This window comes from Salvelinus namaycush, unplaced genomic scaffold (genome assembly GCF_016432855.1).
Source record: "Salvelinus namaycush isolate Seneca unplaced genomic scaffold, SaNama_1.0 Scaffold310, whole genome shotgun sequence".
Lineage (NCBI taxonomy): Eukaryota > Metazoa > Chordata > Actinopteri > Salmoniformes > Salmonidae > Salvelinus > Salvelinus namaycush.
Genome location: NW_024060009.1, coordinates 20,962 through 44,413, shown reverse-complemented (window position 1 = coordinate 44,413; position 23,452 = coordinate 20,962). Strand labels below are relative to the sequence as shown.

Here is a 23,452-nt window from a genome sequence, read left to right as displayed (position 1 = left end):
GCTGTAGAACTGTCAGAACCTGTGAAACTGTAGACTGTAGAACTGTAGAACTGTAGAGCTGTAGGAACTGTAGAACTGGTATAGAGGTAGAGCTGTAGAACTGTAGAAACTGTAGAGAGGTAGAACTGTAGAACTGTAGAACTGTAGAGCTGTAGAACTGTAGAACTGTAGAGCTGTAGAACTGTAGAGCTGTATAGAACTGTAGAACTGTAGAGCTGTAGAACTGTAGAGCTGTAGAACTGTAGAGCTGTAGAACTGTTGAATTGTTGAACTGTAGAGCTGTAGAGATGTAGAGATGTAGAGCTGTAGAGCTGTAGAACTGTAGAGCTGTAGAACTGTAGAGCTGTAGAACTGTAGAGATGTAGAACTGTAGAACTGTAGAACTGTAGAACTGTAGAACTGTAGAACTGTAGAACTGTAGAACTGTAGAACTGTAGAGATGTAGAACTGTAGAACTGTAGAACTGTAGAACTGTAGAACTGTAGAACTGTAGAACTGTGGAGATGTAGAACTGTAGAACTGTAGAACTGTAGAACTGTAGAACTGTTGAACTGTAGAACTGTAGAACAGTAGAACTGTAGAACTGTAGAACTGTTGAAATGTAGAGATGTAGAACTGTAGAACTGTTGAACTGTAGAACTGTAGAACTGTTGAACTGTAGAACTGTAGAACTGTAGAACTGTAGAACTGTAGAACTGTAGAACTGTATAGAGGTAGAGCTGTAGAACTGTAGAACTGTAGAGAGGTAGAACTGTAGAACTGTAGAACTGTAGAGCTGTAGAACTGTAGAACTGTAGAGCTGTAGAACTGTAGAGCTGTAGAGCTGTAGAACTGTAGAACTGTAGAACTGTAGAACTGTAGAACTGTAGAGCTGTAGAACTGTAGAGATGTAGAGCTGTAGAGCTGTAGAGATGTAGAGCTGTAGAACTGTAGAACTGTAGAACTGTAGAACTGTATAGAGGTAGAGCTGTAGAACTGTAGAACTGTAGAGAGGTAGAACTGTAGAACTGTAGAACTGTAGAGCTGTAGAACTGTAGAGCTGTAGAACTGTAGAACTGTAGAACTGTAGAGATGTAGAACTGTAGAACTGTAGAACTGTAGAACTGTTGAACTGTAGAACTGTAGAACAGTAGAACTGTAGAACTGTGGAGATGTAGAACTGTAGAACTGTAGAACTGTTGAACTGTAGAGCTGTAGAACTGTAGAACTGTAGAACTGTAGAACTGTAGAACTGTAGAACTGTAGAACAGTAGAACTGTAGAACTGTAGAACTGTTGAACTGTAGAACTGTAGAGCTGTAGAACTGTAGAGCTGTAGAACTGTAGAACTGTTGAACTGTTGAACTGTAGAACTGTAGAACTGTAGAACTGTAGAGCTGTATAACTGTAGAACTGTAGAACTGTAGAACTGTAGAGATGTAGAGCTGTAGAACTGTAGAGCTGTAGAACTGTAGAACTGTAGAACTGTAGAGCTGTAGAGCTGTAGAACTGTAGAACTGTAGAACTGTAGAACTGTAGAGCTGTAGAACTGTAGAACTGTAGAACTGTAGAACTGTAGAGCTGTAGAACTGTAGAACTGTAGAGAGGTAGAACTGTAGAACTGTAGAGCTGTAGAGCTGTAGAACTGTAGAACTGTAGAGCTGTAGAACTGTAGAGCTGTAGAGCTGTAGAGATGTAGAACTGTAGAGATGTAGAGAGGTAGAGCTGTAGAACTGTAGAACTGTAGAGAGGTAGAGCTGTAGAACTGTAGAACTGTAGAGAGGTAGAGCTGTAGAACTGTAGAACTGTAGAGAGGTAGAACTGTAGAACAGTAGAACTGTAGAGCTGTAGAACTGTAGAACTGTAGAGCTGTAGAACTGTAGAGATGTAGAGCTGTAGAGATGTAGAACTGTAGAACTGTAGAGCTGTAGAGCTGTAGAACTGTAGAGCTGTAGAGCTGTAGAACTGTAGAACTGTTGAACTGTAGAACTGTAGAGCTGTAGAACTGTAGAGCTGTAGAACTGTAGAACTGTTGAACTGTAGAACTGTGGAACTGTGGAACTGTAGAACTGTAGAACTGTAGAGCTGTAGAACTGTAGAACTGTTGAACTGTTGAACTGTTGAAATGTAGAGATGTAGAACTGTAGAACTGTAGAACTGTTGAAATGTAGAGATGTAGAACTGTAGAACTGTTGAACTGTAGAACTGTAGAACTGTAGAACTGTAGAACTGTAGAACTGTAGAACTGTAGAACTGTAGAACTGTAGAACTGTAGAACTGTAGAACTGTAGAACTGTAGAACTGTAGAACTGTGGAGATGTAGAACTGTAGAACTGTAGAACTGTTGAACTGTAGAGCTGTAGAACTGTAGAACTGTAGAACTGTAGAACTGTAGAACTGTAGAACTGTTGAACTGTAGAACTGTAGAACAGTAGAACTGTAGAACTGTAGAACTGTAGAACTGTAGAACTGTAGAACTGTAGAACAGTAGAACTGTAGAACTGTGGAGATGTAGAACTGTAGAACTGTAGAACTGTAGAACTGTTGAACTGTAGAACTGTAGAACAGTAGAACTGTAGAACTGTAGAACTGTAGAACTGTTGAAATGTAGAGATGTAGAACTGTAGAACTGTAGAACTGTAGAACTGTAGAACTGTAGAACTGTAGAACTGTAGAACTGTAGAACTGTAGAGCTGTAGAACTGTAGAACTGTATAGAGGTAGAGCTGTAGAACTGTAGAACTGTAGAGAGGTAGAACTGTAGAACTGTAGAACTGTAGAGCTGTAGAACTGTAGAACTGTAGAGCTGTAGAACTGTAGAGCTGTAGAACTGTAGAACTGTAGAGCTGTAGAACTGTAGAGCTGTAGAACTGTAGAGCTGTAGAACTGTAGAACTGTAGAACTGTAGAACTGTAGAGATGTAGAGCTGTAGAGCTGTAGAGATGTAGAGCTGTAGAGCTGTAGAACTGTAGAGCTGTAGAACTGTAGAACTGTAGAGCTGTAGAGCTGTAGAACTGTAGAACTGTAGAACTGTAGAACTGTTGAACTGTAGAACTGTAGAACAGTAGAACTGTAGAACTGTGGAGATGTAGAACTGTAGAACTGTAGAACTGTAGAACTGTAGAGCTGTAGAACTGTAGAACTGTAGAACTGTTGAACTGTAGAACTGTAGAACTGTAGAACTGTAGAACTGTAGAACTGTAGAACTGTAGAACTGTAGAACTGTAGAGCTGTAGAACTGTAGAGCTGTAGAACTGTAGAACTGTAGAGCTGTTGAACTGTAGAACTGTAGAGCTGTAGAACTGTAGAACTGTTGAACTGTAGAACTGTAGAGCTGTAGAACTGTAGAACTGTTGAACTGTTGAACTGTTGAAATGTAGAGATGTAGAACTGTATAACTGGAGAACTGGAGAACTGTAGAACTGTAGAACTGTAGAACTGTAGAACTGTAGAGATGTAGAACTGTAGAACTGTAGAACTGTTGAACTGTAGAACTGTAGAACAGTAGAACTGTAGAACTGTGGAGATGTAGAACTGTAGAACTGTAGAACTGTAGAACTGTAGAACTGTAGAACTGTAGAACTGTAGAACAGTAGAACTGTAGAACAGTAGAACAGTAGAACAGTAGAACTGTGGAACTGTAGAACAGTAGAACTGTAGAACGGTAGAACTGTAGAACTGTAGAACTGTGGAGATGTAGAACTGTAGAACTGTAGAACTGTAGAACTGTAGAACTGTAGAACTGTAGAACTGTGGAGATGTAGAACTGTAGAACTGTTGAACTGTAGAACTGTAGAACAGTAGAACTGTAGAACTGTGGAGATGTAGAACTGTAGAACTGTAGAACTGTAGAACTGTTGAACTGTAGAACTGTAGAACAGTAGAACTGTAGAACTGTAGAACTGTAGAACTGTAGAACTGTAGAACTGTAGAACTGTAGAACTGTAGAACAGTAGAACTGTAGAACTGTAGAACTGTAGAACTGTAGAACTGTAGAACTGTAGAACTGTAGAACTGTTGAACTGTAGAACTGTAGAACTGTAGAACACAGTCAGCTACATTGTGGAATGTTGCATTTTGATATGTGGGTCACCAAAACGGAATGAAAACGCAACACTGTTTTGTCAGTCACTCATCAATTATCACGTCACAGGCGCCAGAATTAACAGCTACTGTTTTATAGGCTCCTGACCAATGCTGTTATTTTGTGTGATTTATTGAGCTGATCCTAACTATTATTTTGTTCATAATGTTTCCGCCATTGTTTCCTATGTCGAAACAACTTCTGGACTTCAGAACAGCAGAATGTTCTACTTCAACGAGACAGAGAAGCGGGAAATACTGCTCACCACGGACCAGGACCTGAGACTCAGAAGAGAAAGAGACGACGCAAGAAAGGCCGACGTGGGGAACCCTGATGAAACTACGTCGGCAAGTAAATACCCTTCGTTCTATTAGCAAACGTCACCGGAGAACAAACTGGATGAACTCTTTACGAGACTATCCTATCAACGGGACCTGAAGAAATGTAATATCCCATGTTTTCTCGGAGTTGGATAATATACCGTCCATCTAGCTGGTTTTTATATCGGCAGGACAGAACGGCAACGTTGGGTAAGCTCAACGGAGGAGGTGTGGTGTGTCTCTTTGTTAACAACAGCTGGTGTCTCTAATATTAAGGAAGTCTGGAGGTTCTGCTCGCCTGAGGTAGAGTATCTCATGATAAGCTGTAGACCACACTATTTACCAAGAGAGTTTTCCATGGATTACAGGCAGCATCCTCACTGAGCTTAATGCTAGAGCTGCCACTTTCAAGGAGCGGGACACTAATCCAGACGCTTATAAGAAATCGCGTCACAATCTCTGATGAGCCATCAAACAGGCAAAGCGTAAATACAGGACTAAGATCGTATCGTACTAAGCCCGGCTTTGACGCTCGTCAGATGTGGCAAGGCTTGAAAACTATCACGGAATACAAAGGTAAACCCAGCCGAGAGCTGCCCAGTGACGCGAGCCTATTAGACAAGCTAAATGCCTTCTGTGCTCACTTCGAGGCAAGTAACACTGAGCCATGCATGAGAGCACCAGCTATTCCGGACAACTGTGTGATCACACTCTCCGTAGCCGAGAGTGAGTAAGACCTTTAACATTCACCAGGCCGCAGGGCCAGATGGATTTACAGGACGCGTACTCAGAGAATGCGCTGACCAGCTGGAAAGTGTGTTCACTGACATGTTCAACCTGTCCCTGACCCAGGCTTTAATACCTACATGTTTCAAGCAGACCACCATAGTCCCTGTGCCTAAGAACGCCAAGGTAACCTGTCTACAACACAACAGTAGTAGGCCTGATCACTGACGACGATGAGACAGCCTATAGAGAGGAGGTCGGAGACCTGGCAGTGTGGTGCCAGGACGGCAACCTCTCCCTCAACATCAGCAAGACAAAAGAGCTGATCCTGGACTACAGGAAACAGAGGGCCAAGCTGCAGTCGACAAGGCTGTAGTCGGAGCGGGCTTCACGTTCCTCGGTGTCCACTTCACTAAGGATATATCATGGTCCACACACACCAACACAGTCATGAAGAAGGAATGACAATGCCTCTTTCCTCTCAGAAGGCTGGAAAGATTTGGCCCTCAGATTCTCAAAAAGTTGAGAGCATCTTGACTGGCTGCATTACTGCTCTCTCTGTTCTCTCTGCTCTCTCTGCTCTCTCTGTTCTCTCTATTCTCTCTGTTCTCTCTGCTCTCTCTGTTCTCTCTGTTCTCTCTGCTCTCTCTGTTCTCTCTATTCTCTCTGTTCTCTCTGTTCTCTCTGTTCTCTCTGTTCTCTCTGCTCTCTCTGTTCTCTCTGTTCTCTCTGCTCTCTCTGCTCTCTCTGTTCTCTCTGTTCTCTCTGTTCTCTCTGCTCTCTCTGTTCTCTCTGTTCTCTCTGCTCTCTCTGCTCTCTCTTCTCTCTGTTCTCTCTGTTCTCTCTGTTCTCTCTGTTCTCTCTGCTCTCTCTGTTCTCTCTGTTCTCTCTGCTCTCTCTGCTCTCTCTGTTCTCTCTGTTCTCTCTGTTCTCTCTGCTCTCTCTGTTCTCTCTGTTCTCTCTGCTCTCTCTGTTCTCTCTGCTCTCTCTGTTCTCTCTATTCTCTCTGTTCTCTCTGTTCTCTCTATTCTCTCTGCTCTCTCTGCTCTCTCTGCTCTCTCTGTTCTCTCTGCTCTCTCTGCTCTCTCTGCTCTCTCTGTTCTCTCTGCTCTCTCTGTTCTCTCTATTCTCTCTGCTCTCTCTGCTCTCTCTGTTCTCTCTGCTCTCTCTGTTCTCTCTGTTCTCTCTGTTCTCTCTATTCTCTCTGCTCTCTCTGCTCTCTCTGTTCTCTCTGCTCTCTCTGCTCTCTCTGTTCTCTCTGCTCTCTCTGCTCTCTCTGCTCTCTCTGTTCTCTCTATTCTCTCTGTTCTCTCTGTTCTCTCTGTTCTCTCTATTCTCTCTGCTCTCTCTGTTCTCTCTGCTCTCTCTGTTCTCTCTGCTCTCTCTGTTCTCTCTGTTCTCTCTGCTCTCTCTGTTCTCTCTGTTCTCTCTGCTCTCTCTGCTCTCTCTGTTCTCTCTGCTCTCTCTGCTCTCTCTGTTCTCTCTGTTCTCTCTGTTCTCTCTGTTCTCTCTATTCTCTCTGCTCTCTCTGTTCTCTCTGCTCTCTCTGTTCTCTCTGCTCTCTCTGTTCTCTCTGCTCTCTCTGTTCTCTCTGTTCTCTCTGCTCTCTCTGCTCTCTCTGTTCTCTTTGCTCTCTCTGCTCTCTCTGTTCTCTCTGCTCTCTCTGTTCTCTCTGTTCTCTCTGCTCTCTCTGCTCTCTCTGCTCTCTCTGTTCTCTCTGCTCTCTCTGTTCTCTCTGCTCTCTCTGTTCTCTCTGTTCTCTCTGCTCTCTCTGTTCTCTCTGCTCTCTCTGCTCTCTCTGCTCTCTCTGTTCTCTCAGCTCTCTCTGCTCTCTCTGCTCTCTCTGCTCTCTCTGCTCTCTCTGTTCTCTCTGTTCTCTCTGCTCTCTCTGTTCTCTCTGTTCTCTCTGCTCTCTCTGTTCTCTCTGCTCTCTCTGCTCTCTCTGCTCTCTCTGTTCTCTCTGTTCTCTCAGCTCTCTCTGCTCTCTCTGCTCTCTCTGCTCTCTCTGCTCTCTCTGCTCTCTCTGTTCTCTCAGCTCTCTCTGCTCTCTCTGCTCTCTTTGCTCTCTCTGTTCTCTCAGCTCTCTCTGCTCTCTCTGTTCTCTCTGCTCTCTCTGTTCTCTCTGTTCTCTCTGCTCTCTCTGTTCTCTCTGCTCTCTCTGTTCTCTCTGTTCTCTCTGCTCTCTCTGTTCTCTCTGCTCTCTCTGTTCTCTCTGTTCTCTCTGCTCTCTCTGTTCTCTCTGTTCTCTCTGCTCTCTCTGTTCTCTCTGTTCTCTCTGCTCTCTCTGTTCTCTCTGCTCTCTCTGCTCTCTCTGCTCTCTCTGTTCTCTCTGCTCTCTCTGTTCTCTCTGTTCTCTCTGCTCTCTCTGTTCTCTCTGTTCTCTCTGCTCTCTCTGTTCTCTCTGCTCTCTCTGTTCTCTCTGTTCTCTCTGCTCTCTCTGTTCTCTCTGCTCTCTCTGCTCTCTCTGCTCTCTCTGCTCTCTCTGCTCTCTCAGCTCTCTCTGCTCTCTCTGCTCTCTGTTCTGTTACCTCACGTCAATCGGTACTGATGCAACGATATTCTGGAAGCAAAAGGACTCTGAACAGCTTCTATCTCCAAGCCATAAGACTGCTAAATAGTTAGTTAAATAGTTAACCAAATAGTTCCCCGGAGCAATGGCCCATTTTGTATGAACTTCTTTTGACTCATCACATACGCTACTGTTTATTATCTATCCTGTTGCCTAGTCACTTTATTCCTAGTTATATATACAGTGCCTTCACAAAGTATTCAGACGCTTTGCTATGAGACTCGAAATTGAGCTCAGGTGCATTCTGTTTCCATTGATCATCCTTGAGATATTTCTACAACTTGATTGGAGTCCACTTGTGGTAAATTCAATTGATTGGACATGATTTGGAAAGGCACACACCTGTCTATATAAGGTCCCACAGTTGACAGTGCATGTCAGAGCAAAAACCAAGACATGATGTTGAAGGAATTGTCAGTAAAACTCCAAGACAGGATTGTGTCGAGGCACAGATCTGGGGAAGGGAACCAAAACATGTCTGCAGCATTTAAGGTCCCCAAGAACATCATTCTTAAATGGAAGAAGTTTGGAACCACCAAGACTCTTCCTAGAGCTGGCCACCCGGCCAAACTGAGCAATCGTGGAGGTGACCAAGAACCGGATGGTCACTCTGACAGAGCTCCAGAGTTCCTCTGTGGAGATGGGAGAACCTTCCAGAAAGACAACCATCTCTGCAGCACTCCACCAATTAGGCATTTTTGGTCGAGTGGCCAGATGGAAGCCACTACTCAGTAAAAGGCACATGACAGCCCGCTTGGAGTTTGCCAAAAGGCACCTAAAGAACTCTCAGATGATGAGAAACAAGATTCTCTGGTCTGATGAACTCTTTGGCCTGAATGCCAAGCGTCATGTCTGCAGGAAACCTGGCACCATCCCTACGGTGAAGCATGGTGGTGGCAGCATCATGCTGTGGGGATGTTTTTCAGCGGCAGGGACTGGGAGACTAGTCAGGATTGAGGCAAAGATGAACAGAGCAAAGTACAGAAAGGTCCTTGATGAAAACCTGCTCCAGAGCGCTCAGGACCTCAGACTGGGGCGAAGGTTCACATTTCCAACAGGACAACGACCCGAAGCACACAGCCAACATAACGCAGGAGTGGCTTCGGGAAATGTGGCCCAGCCAGAGCTTGGACTTGAACCTGATTGAACATCTCTGGAGAGACCTGAAAATAGCTCTGCAGCGACGCTCCCCATCCAACCTGACAGAGCTTGAGAAGATCTGCAGAGAAGAATGGGAGAAACTCCCCAAATACAGGTGTGCCAAGCTTGTAGCATCATACCCAAGAAGACTCGATGCTGTAATCACCGCCAAAAGGTGCTTCAACAAAGTACTGAGTAAAGGGTCTGAACAATTAGGTAAATGTGATATTTCAGTTTTTTATTTTTATACATTTGCAAAAACAACTGTCTCTAGAGCACCATCTGCCCATAGAAATAGATGTGGGGTGCGAGAAGTTCCCCAATGCTGGAAGGGGGACCTGAGTAAAACCGTTTGGGAACCCCTGCTGTATCGCACTTCACCAATCTGGGCTTTATGGGAGAAAAGAAGCCACTCCTGAGAAAAGGCACATGACAGCATGACTGAAGTTTGCAAAAAATGCATGTGAAAGACTCTGAGAGCCTAAGGCAAAATATTCTGTGGTCTGATTACACAAATATGTAACTATTTGGCCTGAATGCACAGCGCTATGTCTGGAGAAACCCAGGCACAGCTCATCACCCATCTAACACCATCCCTACCATGAAGCATGGTGGTGGCAGACATACCCAAGATGACTCAAAGCTGATAGAGATACCAAAGACGACTCAAAGCTGTAATCGCCACCAAAGGTGCTTCTACAAAGTATTGACTCAGGGGTGTGAATACTTATGTAAATGACATATTTCTGTATTTACTTTCCAATAAATTTGCTAAAATGTCTTAAAAACATGTTTCACTTTGTCATGAATTGTGTGTAGATGGGTGAGAGAGAAAAAAATCGATTTAATCTTTTTAAAATTTGGGGTGTTTTAACACAACATAATGTGGAATAAGTCAAGGGGTATGAATACTTTCTGAAGGCACTGTACATCTCTACCTCAATGACCTCGTACTCCTGCACATGGACTCAGTACTGGTGCCCTGTGTATATAGCCTAGTTATCATTACTCAGTACTGGTACCCCGTGTATATAGCCAAGTTATCATTACTCAATACTGGTACCCTGTGTATAGAGCCAAGTTATCATTTCTCTCTGTGTATTTATTATTACGTGTTTTACTTTTCTATTATTTGTCTATGTTCTTTCTCTCTGCGTTGTTGGGAAGGGCCCGTAAGTAAGCATTTCACTGTTAGTCTACACCTGTTGTTTGTTGTTGTCGTGTTGTTGTCGTGTTGTTGTTTGTTGTTGTCGTGTTGTTGTCGTGTTGTTGTTTGTTGTTGTCGTGTTGTTGTTTGTTGTTGTCGTGTTGTTGTTTGTTGTTGTCGTGTTGTTGTCGTGTTGTTGTCGTGTTGTTGTCGTGTTGTTGTTTGTTGTTGTCGTGTTGTTGTCGTGTTGTTGTCGTGTTGTTGTTTGTTGTTGTCGTGTTGTTGTCGTGTTGTTGTTTGTTGTTGTCGTGTTGTTGTCGTGTTGTTGTCGTGTTGTTGTTTGTTGTTGTCGTGTTGTTGTCGTGTTGTTGTTTGTTGTTGTCGTGTTGTTGTCGTGTTGTTGTCGTGTTGTTGTTTGTTGTTGTCGTGTTTTTGTTTGTTGTTGTCGTGTTGTTGTCGTGTTGTTGTCGTGTTGTTGTCGTGTTGTTGTTTGTTGTTGTCGTGTGATAAATACCATTTCATTTGATGATTGATTTGTTGAAATCAATCAAGAGCGGGGAGATGAAGTTGCACGTCCTTTAAAAAAAAAAACTGCTGAAAAACCACATGGGATTCTGGGAATAATGTGTACATCGCCGGTTAGAGGACACATTTAAGAGAAGATGGCGAGCTACATTTTTTAAGTGTTGCATTTTGATTCAAGTAGGTCGCCACTATGCTCCACGGCCACTATGCTCCACGGCCACTATGCTCCACGGCCACTATGCTCCACGGCCACTATGCTCCACGGCCACTATGCTCCACGGCCACTATGCTCCACGGCCACTATGCTCCACGGCCACTATGCTCCACGGCCACTATGCTCCACGGCCACTATGCTCCACGGCCACTATGCTCCACGGCCACTATGCTCCACGGCCGCTATGCTCCACGGCCACTATGCTCCACGGCCACTATGCTCCACGGCCACTATGCTCCACGGCCGCTATGCTCCACGGCCACTATGCTCCACGGCCACTATGCTCCACGGCCACTATGCTCCTCCACGGCCACTATGCTCCTCCACGGCCACTATGCTCCACGGCCACTATGCTCCACGGCCACTATGCTCCACGGCCGCTATGCTCCACGGCCACTATGCTCCACGGCCGCTATGCTCCACGGCCACTATGCTCCACGGCCACTATGCTCCACGGCCACTATGCTCCACGGCCACTATGCTCCACGGCCGCTATGCTCCACGGCCACTATGCTCCACGGCCTCTATGCTCCACGGCCACTATGCTCCACGGCCACTATGCTCCACGGCCACTATGCTCCACGGCCACTATGCTCCACGGCCTCTATGCTCCACGGCCACTATGCTCCACGGCCACTATGCTCCACGGCCTCTATGCTCCACGGCCACTATGCTCCACGGCCGCTATGCTCCACGGCCACTATGCTCCACGGCCACTATGCTCCACGGCCGCTATGCTCCACGGCCACTATGCTCCACGGCCGCTATGCTCCACGGCCACTATGCTCCACGGCCACTATGCTCCACGGCCACTATGCTCCACGGCCACTATGCTCCACGGCCACTATGCTCCACGGCCACTATGCTCCACGGCCGCTATGCTCCACGGCCACTATGCTCCACGGCCACTATGCTCCACGGCCACTATGCTCCACGGCCACTATGCTCCACGGCCGCTATGCTCCACGGCCACTATGCTCCACGGCCGCTATGCTCCACGGCCACTATGCTCCACGGCCGCTATGCTCCACGGCCGCTATGCTCCACGGCCGCTATGCTCCACGGCCACTATGCTCCACGGCCGCTATGCTCCACGGCCACTATGCTCCACGGCCACTATGCTCCACGGCCACTATGCTCCACGGCCGCTATGCTCCACGGCCACTATGCTCCACGGCCACTATGCTCCACGGCCACTATGCTCCACGGCCGCTATGCTCCACGGCCACTATGCTCCACGGCCACTATGCTCCACGGCCACTATGCTCCACGGCCACTATGCTCCACGGCCACTATGCTCCACGGCCACTATGCTCCACGGCCACTATGCTCCACGGCCACTATGCTCCACGGCCACTATGCTCCACGGCCGCTATGCTCCACGGCCACTATGCTCCACGGCCACTATGCTCCACGGCCGCTATGCTCCACGGCCACTATGCTCCACGGCCACTATGCTCCACGGCCACTATGCTCCTCCACGGCCACTATGCTCCACGGCCGCTATGCTCCACGGCCACTATGCTCCACGGCCACTATGCTCCACGGCCGCTATGCTCCACGGCCACTATGCTCCACGGCCACTATGCTCCACGGCCGCTATGCTCCACGGCCACTATGCTCCACGGCCACTATGCTCCACGGCCACTATGCTCCACGGCCGCTATGCTCCACGGCCACTATGCTCCACGGCCACTATGCTCCACGGCCACTATGCTCCACGGCCACTATGCTCCACGGCCACTATGCTCCACGGCCACTATGCTCCACGGCCACTATGCTCCACGGCCACTATGCTCCACGGCCACTATGCTCCACGGCCACTATGCTCCACGGCCGCTATGCTCCACGGCCACTATGCTCCACGGCCACTATGCTCCACGGCCGCTATGCTCCACGGCCGCTATGCTCCACGGCCACTATGCTCCACGGCCACTATGCTCCACGGCCTCTATGCTCCACGGCCACTATGCTCCACGGCCACTATGCTCCACGGCCACTATGCTCCACGGAATCTTGGGATAACCTATACATGGTTGGTCAGATGAGAACTTGTAGAAGGCTTATATCTATGTTTTGGAATGGCGGATGTTGAGTTTGGGAGGATGCCATCACGGAAAAGAGAACTAACCACTTTAGTTGGCTGCTATTTAAAATGCTAGTTTGGTTGTCAGATCGGTTTATTGGTGTGTGGCCAGCCACTTTCACAGCGAGACCACCCAAAAAATTATTTTACATTTCCATTGTAGTCATTTAGCAGACTCTCTGATCCAGAGCCACTACAGTAGTGAGTCATTTAGCAGACTCTCTTATCCAGAGCCACTACAGTAGTGAGTGATTTAGCAGACTCTCTGATCCAGAGCCACTACAGTAGTGAGTCATTTAGCAGACTCTCTGATCCAGAGCCACTACAGTAGTGAGTCATTTAGCAGACTCTCTGATCCAGAGCCACTACAGTAGTGAGTCATTTAGCAGACTCTCTGATCCAGAGACACTACAGCAGTGAGTCATTTAGCAGACTCTCTGATCCAGAGCCACTACAGTAGTGAGTCATTTAGCAGACTCTCTTATCCAGAGCCACTACAGTAGTGAGTCATTTAGCAGACTCTCTTATCCAGAGCCACTACAGTAGTGAGTAATTTAGCAGACTCTCTTATCCAGAGCCACTACAGTAGTGAGTGATTTAGCAGACTCTCTTATCCAGAGCCACTACAGTAGTGAGTGATTTAGCAGACTCTCTGATACAGAGACACTACAGCAGTGAGTCATTTAGCAGACTCCCTGATCCAGAGATACTACAGTAGGGAGTCATTTAGCAGACTCTCTGATCCAGAGCCACTACAGTAGTGAGTCATTTAGCAGACTCTCTGATCCAGAGACACTACAGTAGTGAGTCATTTAGCAGACTCTCTGATCCAGAGACACTACAGTAGGGAGTCATTTAGCAGACTCTCTGATCCAGAGACACTACAGTAGTGAGTCATTTAGCAGACTCTCTGATCCAGAGCCACTACAGTAGTGAGTCATTTAGCAGACTCTCTTATCCAGAGCCACTACAGTAGTGAGTCATTTAGCAGACTCTCTGATCCAGAGATACTACAGTAGTGAGTCATTTAGCAGACTCTCTGATCCAGAGCCACTACAGTAGTGAGTCATTTAGCAGACTCTCTGATCCAGAGACACTACAGTAGTGAGTCATTTAGCAGACTCTCTGATCCAGAGACACTACAGTAGTGAGTCATTTAGCAGACTCTCTTATCCAGAACCACTACAGTAGTGAGTCATTTAGCAGACTCTCTGATCCAGAGCCACTACAGTAGTGAGTCATTTAGCAGACTCTCTGATCCAGAGACACTACAGTAGTGAGTCATTTAGCAGACTCTCTGATCCAGAGCCACTACAGTAGTGAGTCATTTAGCAGACTCTCTTATCCAGAGCCACTACAGTAGTGAGTCTTATGGGCTCATCAGGATGACTGACTGAACTAGCTAGCTGGGGAGGTCTCATCAGGATGACTGACTGAACTAGCTAGCTGGGAAGGGCTCATCAGGATGACTGACTGAACTAGCTAGCTGGGAAGGTCTTATCAGGACGACTGACTGAACTAGCTAGCTGGGACATCTCATCAGGATGACTGACTGAACTAGCTAGCTGGGAAGGTCTCATCAGGATGACTGACTGAACTAGCTAGCCGTGAAGGGCTCATCAGGATGACTGACTGAACTAGCTAGCTGGGAAGGTCTCATCAGGATGACTGACTGAACTAGCTAGCTGGGAAGGTCTCATCAGGATGACTGACTGAACTAGCTAGCTGGGAAGGGCTCATCAGGATGACTGACTGAACTAGCTAGCTGGGAAGGGCTCATCAGGATGACTGACTGAACTAGCTAGCTGGGAAGGTCTCATCAGGATGACTGACTGAACTAGCTAGCTGGGAAGGTCTCATCAGGATGACTGACTGAACTAGCTAGCTGGGAAGGTCTCATCAGGATGACTGACTGAACTAGCTAGCTGGGAAGGTCTCATCAGGATGACTGACTGAACTAGCTAGCTGGGAAGGTCTCATCAGGATGACTGACTGAACTAGCTAGCTGGGAAGGGCTCATCAGGATGACTGACTGAACTAGCTAGCTGGGAAGGTCTCATCAGGATGACTGACTGAACTAGCTAGCTGGGAAGGTCTCATCAGGATGACTGACTGAACTAGCTAGCTGGGAAGGTCTCATCAGGATGACTGACTGAACTAGCTAGCTGGGAATGTCTCATCAGGATGACTGACTGAACTAGCTAGCTGGGAAGGTCTCATCAGGATGACTGACTGAACTAGCTAGCTGGGAAGGTCTCATCAGGATGACTGACTGAACTAGCTAGCTGGGACATCTCATCAGGATGACTGACTGAACTAGCTAGCTGGGACATCTCATCAGGATGACTGACTGAACTAGCTAGCTGGGAAGGTCTCATCAGGATGACTGACTGAACTAGCTAGCTGGGAAGGTCTCATCAGGATGACTGACTGAACTAGCTAGCTGGGAAGGTCTCATCAGGATGACTGACTGAACTAGCTAGCTGGGAAGGTCTCATCAGGATGACTGACTGAACTAGCTAGCTGGGAAGGTCTCATCAGGATGACTGACTGAACTAGCTAGCTGGGACATCTCATCAGGATGACTGACTGAACTAGCTAGTTGGGAAGGTCTCATCAGGATGACTGACTGAACTAGCTAGCTGGGAAGGTCTCATCAGGATGACTGACTGAACTAGCTAGCTGGGAAGGTTTCATCAGGATGACTGACTGAACTAGCTAGCTGGCTAAGGCTCATCAGGATGACTGACTGAACTAGCTGGGAAGGTCTCATCAGGATGACTGACTGAACTAGCTAGATGGGAAGGTCTCATCGGGATGACTGACTGAACTAGCTAGCTGGGAAGGGCTCATCGGGATGACTGACTGAACTAGCTGGGAAGGGCTCATCAGGATGACTTACTGAACTAGCTAGCTGGGACATCTCATCAGGATGACTGACTCAACTAGCTAGCTGGGACATCTCATCAGGATGACTGACTGAACTAGCTAGCTGGGGAGGTCTCATCAGGATGACTGACTGAACTAGCTAGATGGGAAGGTCTCATCGGGATGACTGACTGAACTAGCTAGCTGGGAAGGGCTCATCGGGATGACTGACTGAACTAGCTGGGAAGGTCTCATCAGGATGACTGACTGAACTAGCTAGCTGGGAAGGTCTCATCAGGATGACTGACTGAACTAGCTAGCTGGGAAGGTCTCATCAGGATGACTGACTGAACTAGCTAGCTGGGACATCTCATCAGGATGACTGACTGAACTAGCTAGCTGGGACATCTCATCAGGATGACTGACTGAACTAGCTAGCTGGGAATGTCTCATCAGGATGACTGACTGAACTAGCTAGCTGGGAAGGTTTCATCAGGATGACTGACTGAACTAGCTAGCTGGCTAAGGCTCATCAGGATGACTGACTGAACTAGCTGGGAAGGTCTCATCAGGATGACTGACTGAACTAGCTAGATGGGAAGGTCTCATCGGGATGACTGACTGAACTAGCTAGCTGGGAAGGGCTCATCGGGATGACTGACTGAACTAGCTGGGAAGGGCTCATCAGGATGACTTACTGAACTAGCTAGCTGGGACATCTCATCAGGATGACTGACTCAACTAGCTAGCTGGGACATCTCATCAGGATGACTGACTGAACTAGCTAGCTGGGGAGGTCTCATCAGGATGACTGACTGAACTAGCTAGATGGGAAGGTCTCATCGGGATGACTGACTGAACTAGCTAGCTGGGAAGGGCTCATCGGGATGACTGACTGAACTAGCTGGGAAGGTCTCATCAGGATGACTGACTGAACTAGCTAGCTGGGAAGGTCTCATCAGGATGACTGACTGAACTAGCTAGCTGGGAAGGTCTCATCAGGATGACTGACTGAACTAGCTAGCTGGGACATCTCATCAGGATGACTGACTGAACTAGCTAGCTGGGACATCTCATCAGGATGACTGACTGAACTAGCTAGCTGGGAATGTCTCATCAGGATGACTGACTGAACTAGCTAGATGGGAAGGTCTCATCGGGATGACTGACTGAACTAGCTAGCTGGGAAGGGCTCATCGGGATGACTGACTGAACTAGCTGGGAAGGGCTCATCAGGATGACTGACTGAACTAGCTAGCTGGGACATCTCATCAGGATGACTGACTCAACTAGCTAGCTGGGACATCTCATCAGGATGACTGACTGAACTAGCTAGCTGGGGAGGTCTCATCAGGATGACTGACTGAACTAGCTAGATGGGAAGGTCTCATCGGGATGACTGACTGAACTAGCTAGCTGGGAAGGGCTCATCGGGATGACTGACTGAACTAGCTGGGAAGGTCTCATCAGGATGACTGACTGAACTAGCTAGCTGGGAAGGTCTCATCAGGATGACTGACTGAACTAGCTAGCTGGGAAGGTCTCATCAGGATGACTGACTGAACTAGCTAGCTGGGACATCTCATCAGGATGACTGACTGAACTAGCTAGCTGGGACATCTCATCAGGATGACTGACTGAACTAGCTAGCTGGGAATGTCTCATCAGGATGACTGACTGAACTAGCTAGTTGGGAAGGTCTCATCAGGGCGGCTGACTGAACCGAATCCATTCAATGTGGGCACCAGACATGTCCGTATTGCCTCTCCCTTGAATCCTGGATTGAATTGAAACCCTTCCCTTGGTTGCTGTGGTGAGTGGCCAACTGAAATCTATCCCTGGGTTGCTGCTGTGGAGTAGTGAGACAGAGTGACCAACTAAAAGGTTTCCCTGGGTTGTTGTGTCGTTGTGTATTGAGGGACAACTAAAAGGTTTTCCTGGGTTGCTGTGAGGGCCATCTGAAAGCTATCCCTGGGTTGCTGTGAAGGCCAACTAAAAGGTTTCCCTGTGTTGCTGTGAGGGCCAACTGAAAGCTATCCCTGGGTTGCTGTGAAGGCCAACTAAAACCTTTCCCTGGGTTGCTGTGAAGGCCAACTAAAACCTTTCCCTGGGTTGCTGTGAAGGCCAACTAAAAGCTTTCCCTGGGTTGTTGCTCTCGTGTCTCACCTGTATAGCAGCTGTTCCGTACTGTGGAATGTTCAAGATGTTGACGTGCAGCGCTAGGGGAAAGGGAACCTTGGGAACCAATAGAAACAGATCAGACTCCACAAACAGCATATCAGGAGCTGGGAGATAAAACCTAGTTTTCGCAGGAGCTTCTATCCAAAGCGACAGAGGGGGAAAAGGGGGTGAGAGCGTGGACTCACCCTATGGTCCGGAATATAGGGGTAGGTGCCCGTGAGGAGGGAGAGGGGAGGGAGAGGGGAATGGTGATGGAAGCCCACGTTGTGGTGGTTGGCCTTGGCGTAACCGGGGGCGATGGAGTGGGAGGAGTGCTGAAGGTAACCCTCCTGTTCCACCTTCCTACGCATCGTAGAGTTCCAGTGGTTCTTGATAGCATTATCAGTCCTGGGTAATATGAGAGAGAGAGAGAGAGCGAGAGAGAGAGAGAGAGAGAGAGAGAGAGAGAGGAGACATGGTGTAAGGCTGACGTAGGGCTAACTCACTGTCCCACAGGCTACAGAGAGGTAACAAAAACACAGCTCTGTCAATAGAGGCAGAGACTCTGGAGGACTGATCATTTGGTACAAATCCGAACTACAACATCTAATTGATCCCCTCAAATTTGGCAAATATCACATTTGGTTAAAACTGAAAAAAGAACTTGTACTGACAGAAAAAGACGTGTTCCTTTGCGCAATATATATCCCCCCCCTCAGAATCCCCATATTACTCAGAGGAGATCTTCCCCACCCTTGAGGTAGAGACGTGCCATTTCCAGGCCCAGGGAAATTTGCTCATCTGTGGGGACACAAATGCGCGCACAGGAACACTACCTGATCTAACGAGCACACGAGGGGCCAGCTTTATTACAGGCCATACTGTTTCTAACTGCCTTAATCTCCCCCATAGAAACAACAGTGACAGCACCATCAGCAACAACGGAAGGGATCTGTTGCAGCTCTGTAGAAGCCTGGGTCTGTACTTTGTCAATGGTAGGTTACGGGGGGACTCTTTGGGGGGATTCACCTACTGCTCACCTCTTGGCCACAGTACAGTACACTATATGATTACAGACATTGACCCCTTCTCTCTCAGCTCATTCACTGTCAAGCCATTAACACCTCTGTCTGATCACATCCAAATTACGTTGTTCCTCAAAAGAACAGACATGGAAACAACCACACATTCACAGCCCAGTAAGCTGTACAACATCAGACATTCATACAGATGGGCCCAAAACAGCACAGAAGAATACCAGAAAGCAACCTGGAACCAAAGTATCCAAACACTCTTAGATAACTTTCTGGATCCCACATTCACTCACAGTAAAGAAGGCATCAATCAGTACAAAACATCAACTATATATTCAGGGAAACGCCAAAAGAAGCACAATTGAAATGGATAAAAAACAAAACAAAAAACATCTCAGATGACAACTGGTTTGATGCAGATTGTAAAATTATAAGGAAAAAACTTAGAGCACTATCCAACCAAAAGCAGAGACCCAAATAATAGTGAATTACACCTTCATTACTGTGAGAATTTAAAACTCTATAAACGTAACACTCAGAACCAAAAAAGCCCAGTACAACAGCAAGCAGCTGACGCTAATTGAGGAGTCCATAAACACAAACAACTTCTGGCAAAATTGGAAGAAAAAAAAATCGAAACAAGAGGAATTAGCGATTCAAAATGGTAACATAAGGACAACCCATTTTTAAAACACTCTACAACACCGTTCAAATTGACACAAACGCAGAACAACGCCAAATTCATGAGAAGTTGAATGGATTAGAAAAAGCTATAAAGGACAATCAAAATCCACTGGACTCCCCAATTACTGACCAGGAGCTCTATAAGAAACTTCAGGCTCTCAACTTTAAAAAAGCATGCGGACCTGATGGCATCCTAAATGAGATGCTCAAACTCAATAGTGCAAAATTTCCATTGACTATATTAAAACTGTTTAATTTGATCCTGAGTGTAGGTCATTTCCCTGACATCTGGAATCAAGGACTCATAACCCCAATCTTTAAAAACGGAGACAAATTTGACCCTAACAATTACAGAGGCATTTGTGTGAACAGTAACCTGGGGAAGGTTTTCTGTAATATTATCAATGTAAGAGTTCTAAACTTCCTTAATAAGCACAATGTCTTGAGTAAAAGCCTAATTGGATTGATACCAAAACATCGCACGACCGATTATATTTACACCCTAACACACCCTGATAGATAAACAAGTCCACCAAAATAATACCAAAATATACGCTTGCTTTATCGACTTCCAAAAAGCATTTGATTCTATTTGGCAAACAGGACTGTTCTACAAAGTTATTGAAAGTGGTGTAGGGGGTAAAACATATGACATAATTAAATCAATGTATACTGACAATACGTGCAGCATTAAAATTGGCAAGAAAATAACAGAATTCTTTAACCAGGGGCGGGGCCTTCGTCAGGGTTGCAATCTGAGCCCTGCACTTTTCAATATTTACATTAACGAATTGGCCACTATTCTAGAAAAATCCTCAGCCCCTGGTGTTAGTCTCCACAATTCAGAAGTTAAATGTCTACTCTTCGCAGATGACCTATGCCTGCTGTCACTCACAGCACATGGCCTACAGCAGAGCCTGGACCTGCTAGAGCAGTACTGCCAGACCTGGGCCCTGGCAGTAAACCCCAAAAATACTAAAATAATGATTTTCCAGAGAAGATCCAGATCTCAGGGAATTAGACCAAAGTTCTCAATTGGTACAACATATATAGAGTACTGTACACACTACAATTACTGATGTTTAAAAATAAGCTCAACTGGACACCTTAATGAGGCAGTGAATGAACTGAGAGAGAAAGCACGCAGGACATTCTACGCCATTAAAAAGCAAATTCAAATTGAAATACTTATTAAAATTTGGCTAAAACTAATTGAATATGTCATTGAACCAATTGCACTTTATGGCAGCGAGGTGTGGGGTCCACTTGCAAAACAAGATTTCATCAAATGGGACAAACACCCCATTGAAACCCTGCATAGCAATATACTGTAAGTTCTGAGCAACTACAATCACCCCCCCCCCCCCCCCCCCTCTCTCTCTCTCTCTCTCTCTCTCTCTCTCTCTCTCTCTCACTCTCTCTCTCCCCCTCTCTCTCTCTCCCCCTCTCTCTCCCCCCTCTCCCCCTCTCTCTCCCCCCTCCCTCCCTCCGTCCTCTCCCTCCCTCCGTCCTCTCTCTCTCTCCGTCCTCTCTCCCTCCTCTCCCTCCCTCCTCTCCCTCCCTCCTTCTGTCTCTCCTCTCCCTCCCTCCCTCCTTCCCTCCCTCCCTCCCTCCCTCCCTCCCTCCTCTCTTCCTTCCTCTCTCCCTCCCTCCTCTCTCCCTCCTCTCTCCCTCCCTCCCTCCTCTCTCTCTTTCTCTCTCTCCCTCCTCTCTCCCTCCCTCCTTCCCTCCCTCCCTGCCTCTCTCCCTCCCTCTCTCTCCCTCCCTGTCTCCCTCTCTCCCTCCCTCCCTCCTCTCTCTCTCTCTCTCCGTACCTGCCAGGCAGCAGTTTGGCGATCTCGGCCCAGCGGTTTCCCAGTTTCTCGTGGGCCTGGTAGATGATCTGGTCCTCTTCCTCGGTCCAGGAAGTCTTCTTCACCTCAGGGTTCAGGTGGTTGTGCCAGCGCTCTCTGCACTGCTTCCCTATCCGACCCTTCAGGTGCTTGGCGATCACCGACCAACGCTTGGCTCCATACTTCTGGACTAGTTCAATCACCTGAGGGAGGGTGGAGGAGGGAGCGGAGGGAGAGAGCAGGGGGAGGGAGAGAGGGGAGGGAGCGGGGAGAGGGAGAGAGGGGAGGGAGCGGGAGGAGGGAGCGGGGGGAGAGAGCAGGGGGAGGGAGAGAGGGGGGGGAGCGGGGGGAGGGAGAGAGGGCGGAGGGAGAGGGGGGTGAAGGTGAAAGGGGGAAAGAGAGAATATTAGTCTTTGTCCATTTTCAGGAACCATTCAAAAGTCAACAATACTTCTCAGCCCCTCGTTCCCTTAGTCAACCCGTTCCTCCCTCCTTCTCTGCCCTTCTCAGCCCCTCGTTCCCTTAGTCAACCCTTTCCTCCCTCCTTCTCTGCCCTTCTCAGCCCCTCGTTCCCTTAGTCAACCCGTTCCCCCCTCCTTCTCTGCCCTTCTCAGCCCCTCGTTCCCTTAGTCAACCCGTTCCTCCCTCCTTCTCTGCCCTTCTCAGCCCCTTGTTCCCTTAGTCAACCCTTTCCTCCCTCCTTCTCTGCCCTTCTCAGCCCCTCGTTCCCTTAGTCAACCCTTTCCTCCCTCCTTCTCTGCCCTTCTCAGCCCCTCGTTCCCTTAGTCAACCCTTTCCTCCCTCTTTCTCTGCCCTTCTCAGCCCCTCGTTCCCTTAGTCAACCCTTTCCTCCCTCCTTCTCTGCCCTTCTCAGCCCCTCGTTCCCTTAGTCAACTCTTTCCTCCCTCCTTCTCTGCCCTTCTCAGCCCCTCGTTCCCTTAGTCAACTCTTTCCTCCCTCCTTCTCTGCTTCTTCTCAGCCCCTTGTTCCCTTAGTCAACTCTTTCCTCCCTCCTTCTCTGCCCTTCTCAGCCCCTCGTTCCCTTAGTCAACCCGTTCCCCCCTCCTTCTCTGCCCTTCTCAGCCCCTCGTTCCCTTAGTCAACCCGTTCCTCCCTCCTTCTCTGCCCTTCTCAGCCCCTTGTTCCCTTAGTCAACCCTTTCCTCCCTCCTTCTCTGCCCTTCTCAGCCCCTCGTTCCCTTAGTCAACCCTTTCCTCCCTCCTTCTCTGCCCTTCTCAGCCCCTCGTTCCCTTAGTCAACCCTTTCCTCCCTCTTTCTCTGCCCTTCTCAGCCCCTCGTTCCCTTAGTCAACCCTTTCCTCCCTCCTTCTCTGCCCTTCTCAGCCCCTCGTTCCCTTAGTCAACTCTTTCCTCCCTCCTTCTCTGCCCTTCTCAGCCCCTCGTTCCCTTAGTCAACTCTTTCCTCCCTCCTTCTCTGCTTCTTCTCAGCCCCTCGTTCCCTTAGTCAACTCTTTCCTCGCTCCTTCTCTGCCCTTCTCAGCCCCTTGTTCCCTTAGTCAACCCTTTCCTCCCTCCTTCTCTGCCCTTCTCAGCCCCTCGTTCCCTTAGTCAACTCTTTCTCCCCTCCTTCTCTGCTTCTTCTCCCTCTCTCCCTTTTGAAATCTCTTGCTAGTGTTATGGAGGGAGTTTCCACCGTTAGCCTCTTTGCTAATCATTACCTCATAGCTTCTGGAAGTGTGTGTGTGTGTGTGTGTGTGTGTGTGTGTGTGTGTGTGTGTGTGTGTGTGTGTGTGTGTGTGTGTGTGTGTGTGTGTGTGTGTGTGTGTGTGCGTGTGCGTGTGTGTGTGTGTGTGTGCGTGTGCGTGTGTGCGTGTGTGCGTGCGTGTGTGTGTGCGGAAGTATAACTGTAGAACCCTCACTTTCAACTAATAATATGCAGTGACAAGTTATCTACTCAGTGCAGGTCAACAACACTTCTCAGTGAAACACTTGGCTGTCTGAGTTAGCACCAATATAATAGAACCCAGGTCTCGTGCTCTGGCCAAAGCAGTGCACTATGTAGGGAAAAGGGTTTTGGATATAGACCTAACCTACGGCGATATGTTATGGCTTCAATCATTGTAAAT

At 47.7% G+C, this 23,452-nt stretch overlaps 1 protein-coding gene across 1 annotated transcript in view; it reads right to left on the bottom strand.

Annotated features, from left to right (window-relative positions):
• myb (v-myb avian myeloblastosis viral oncogene homolog) overlaps positions 1 to 23,452 on the bottom strand; it is a gene marked incomplete at its 5' end in the record, with an annotated part of 48,174 nt that overhangs the window by 13,998 nt on the left and 10,724 nt on the right. Inside the window, 3 exons of the mRNA XM_038985247.1 lie at positions 17,823 to 17,891; positions 18,023 to 18,224; positions 21,349 to 21,569. Of these exons, the coding sequence (XP_038841175.1) occupies positions 17,823 to 17,891; positions 18,023 to 18,224; positions 21,349 to 21,569 (492 nt within the window). The remainder of the gene's footprint in view (positions 1 to 17,822; positions 17,892 to 18,022; positions 18,225 to 21,348; positions 21,570 to 23,452) is intronic.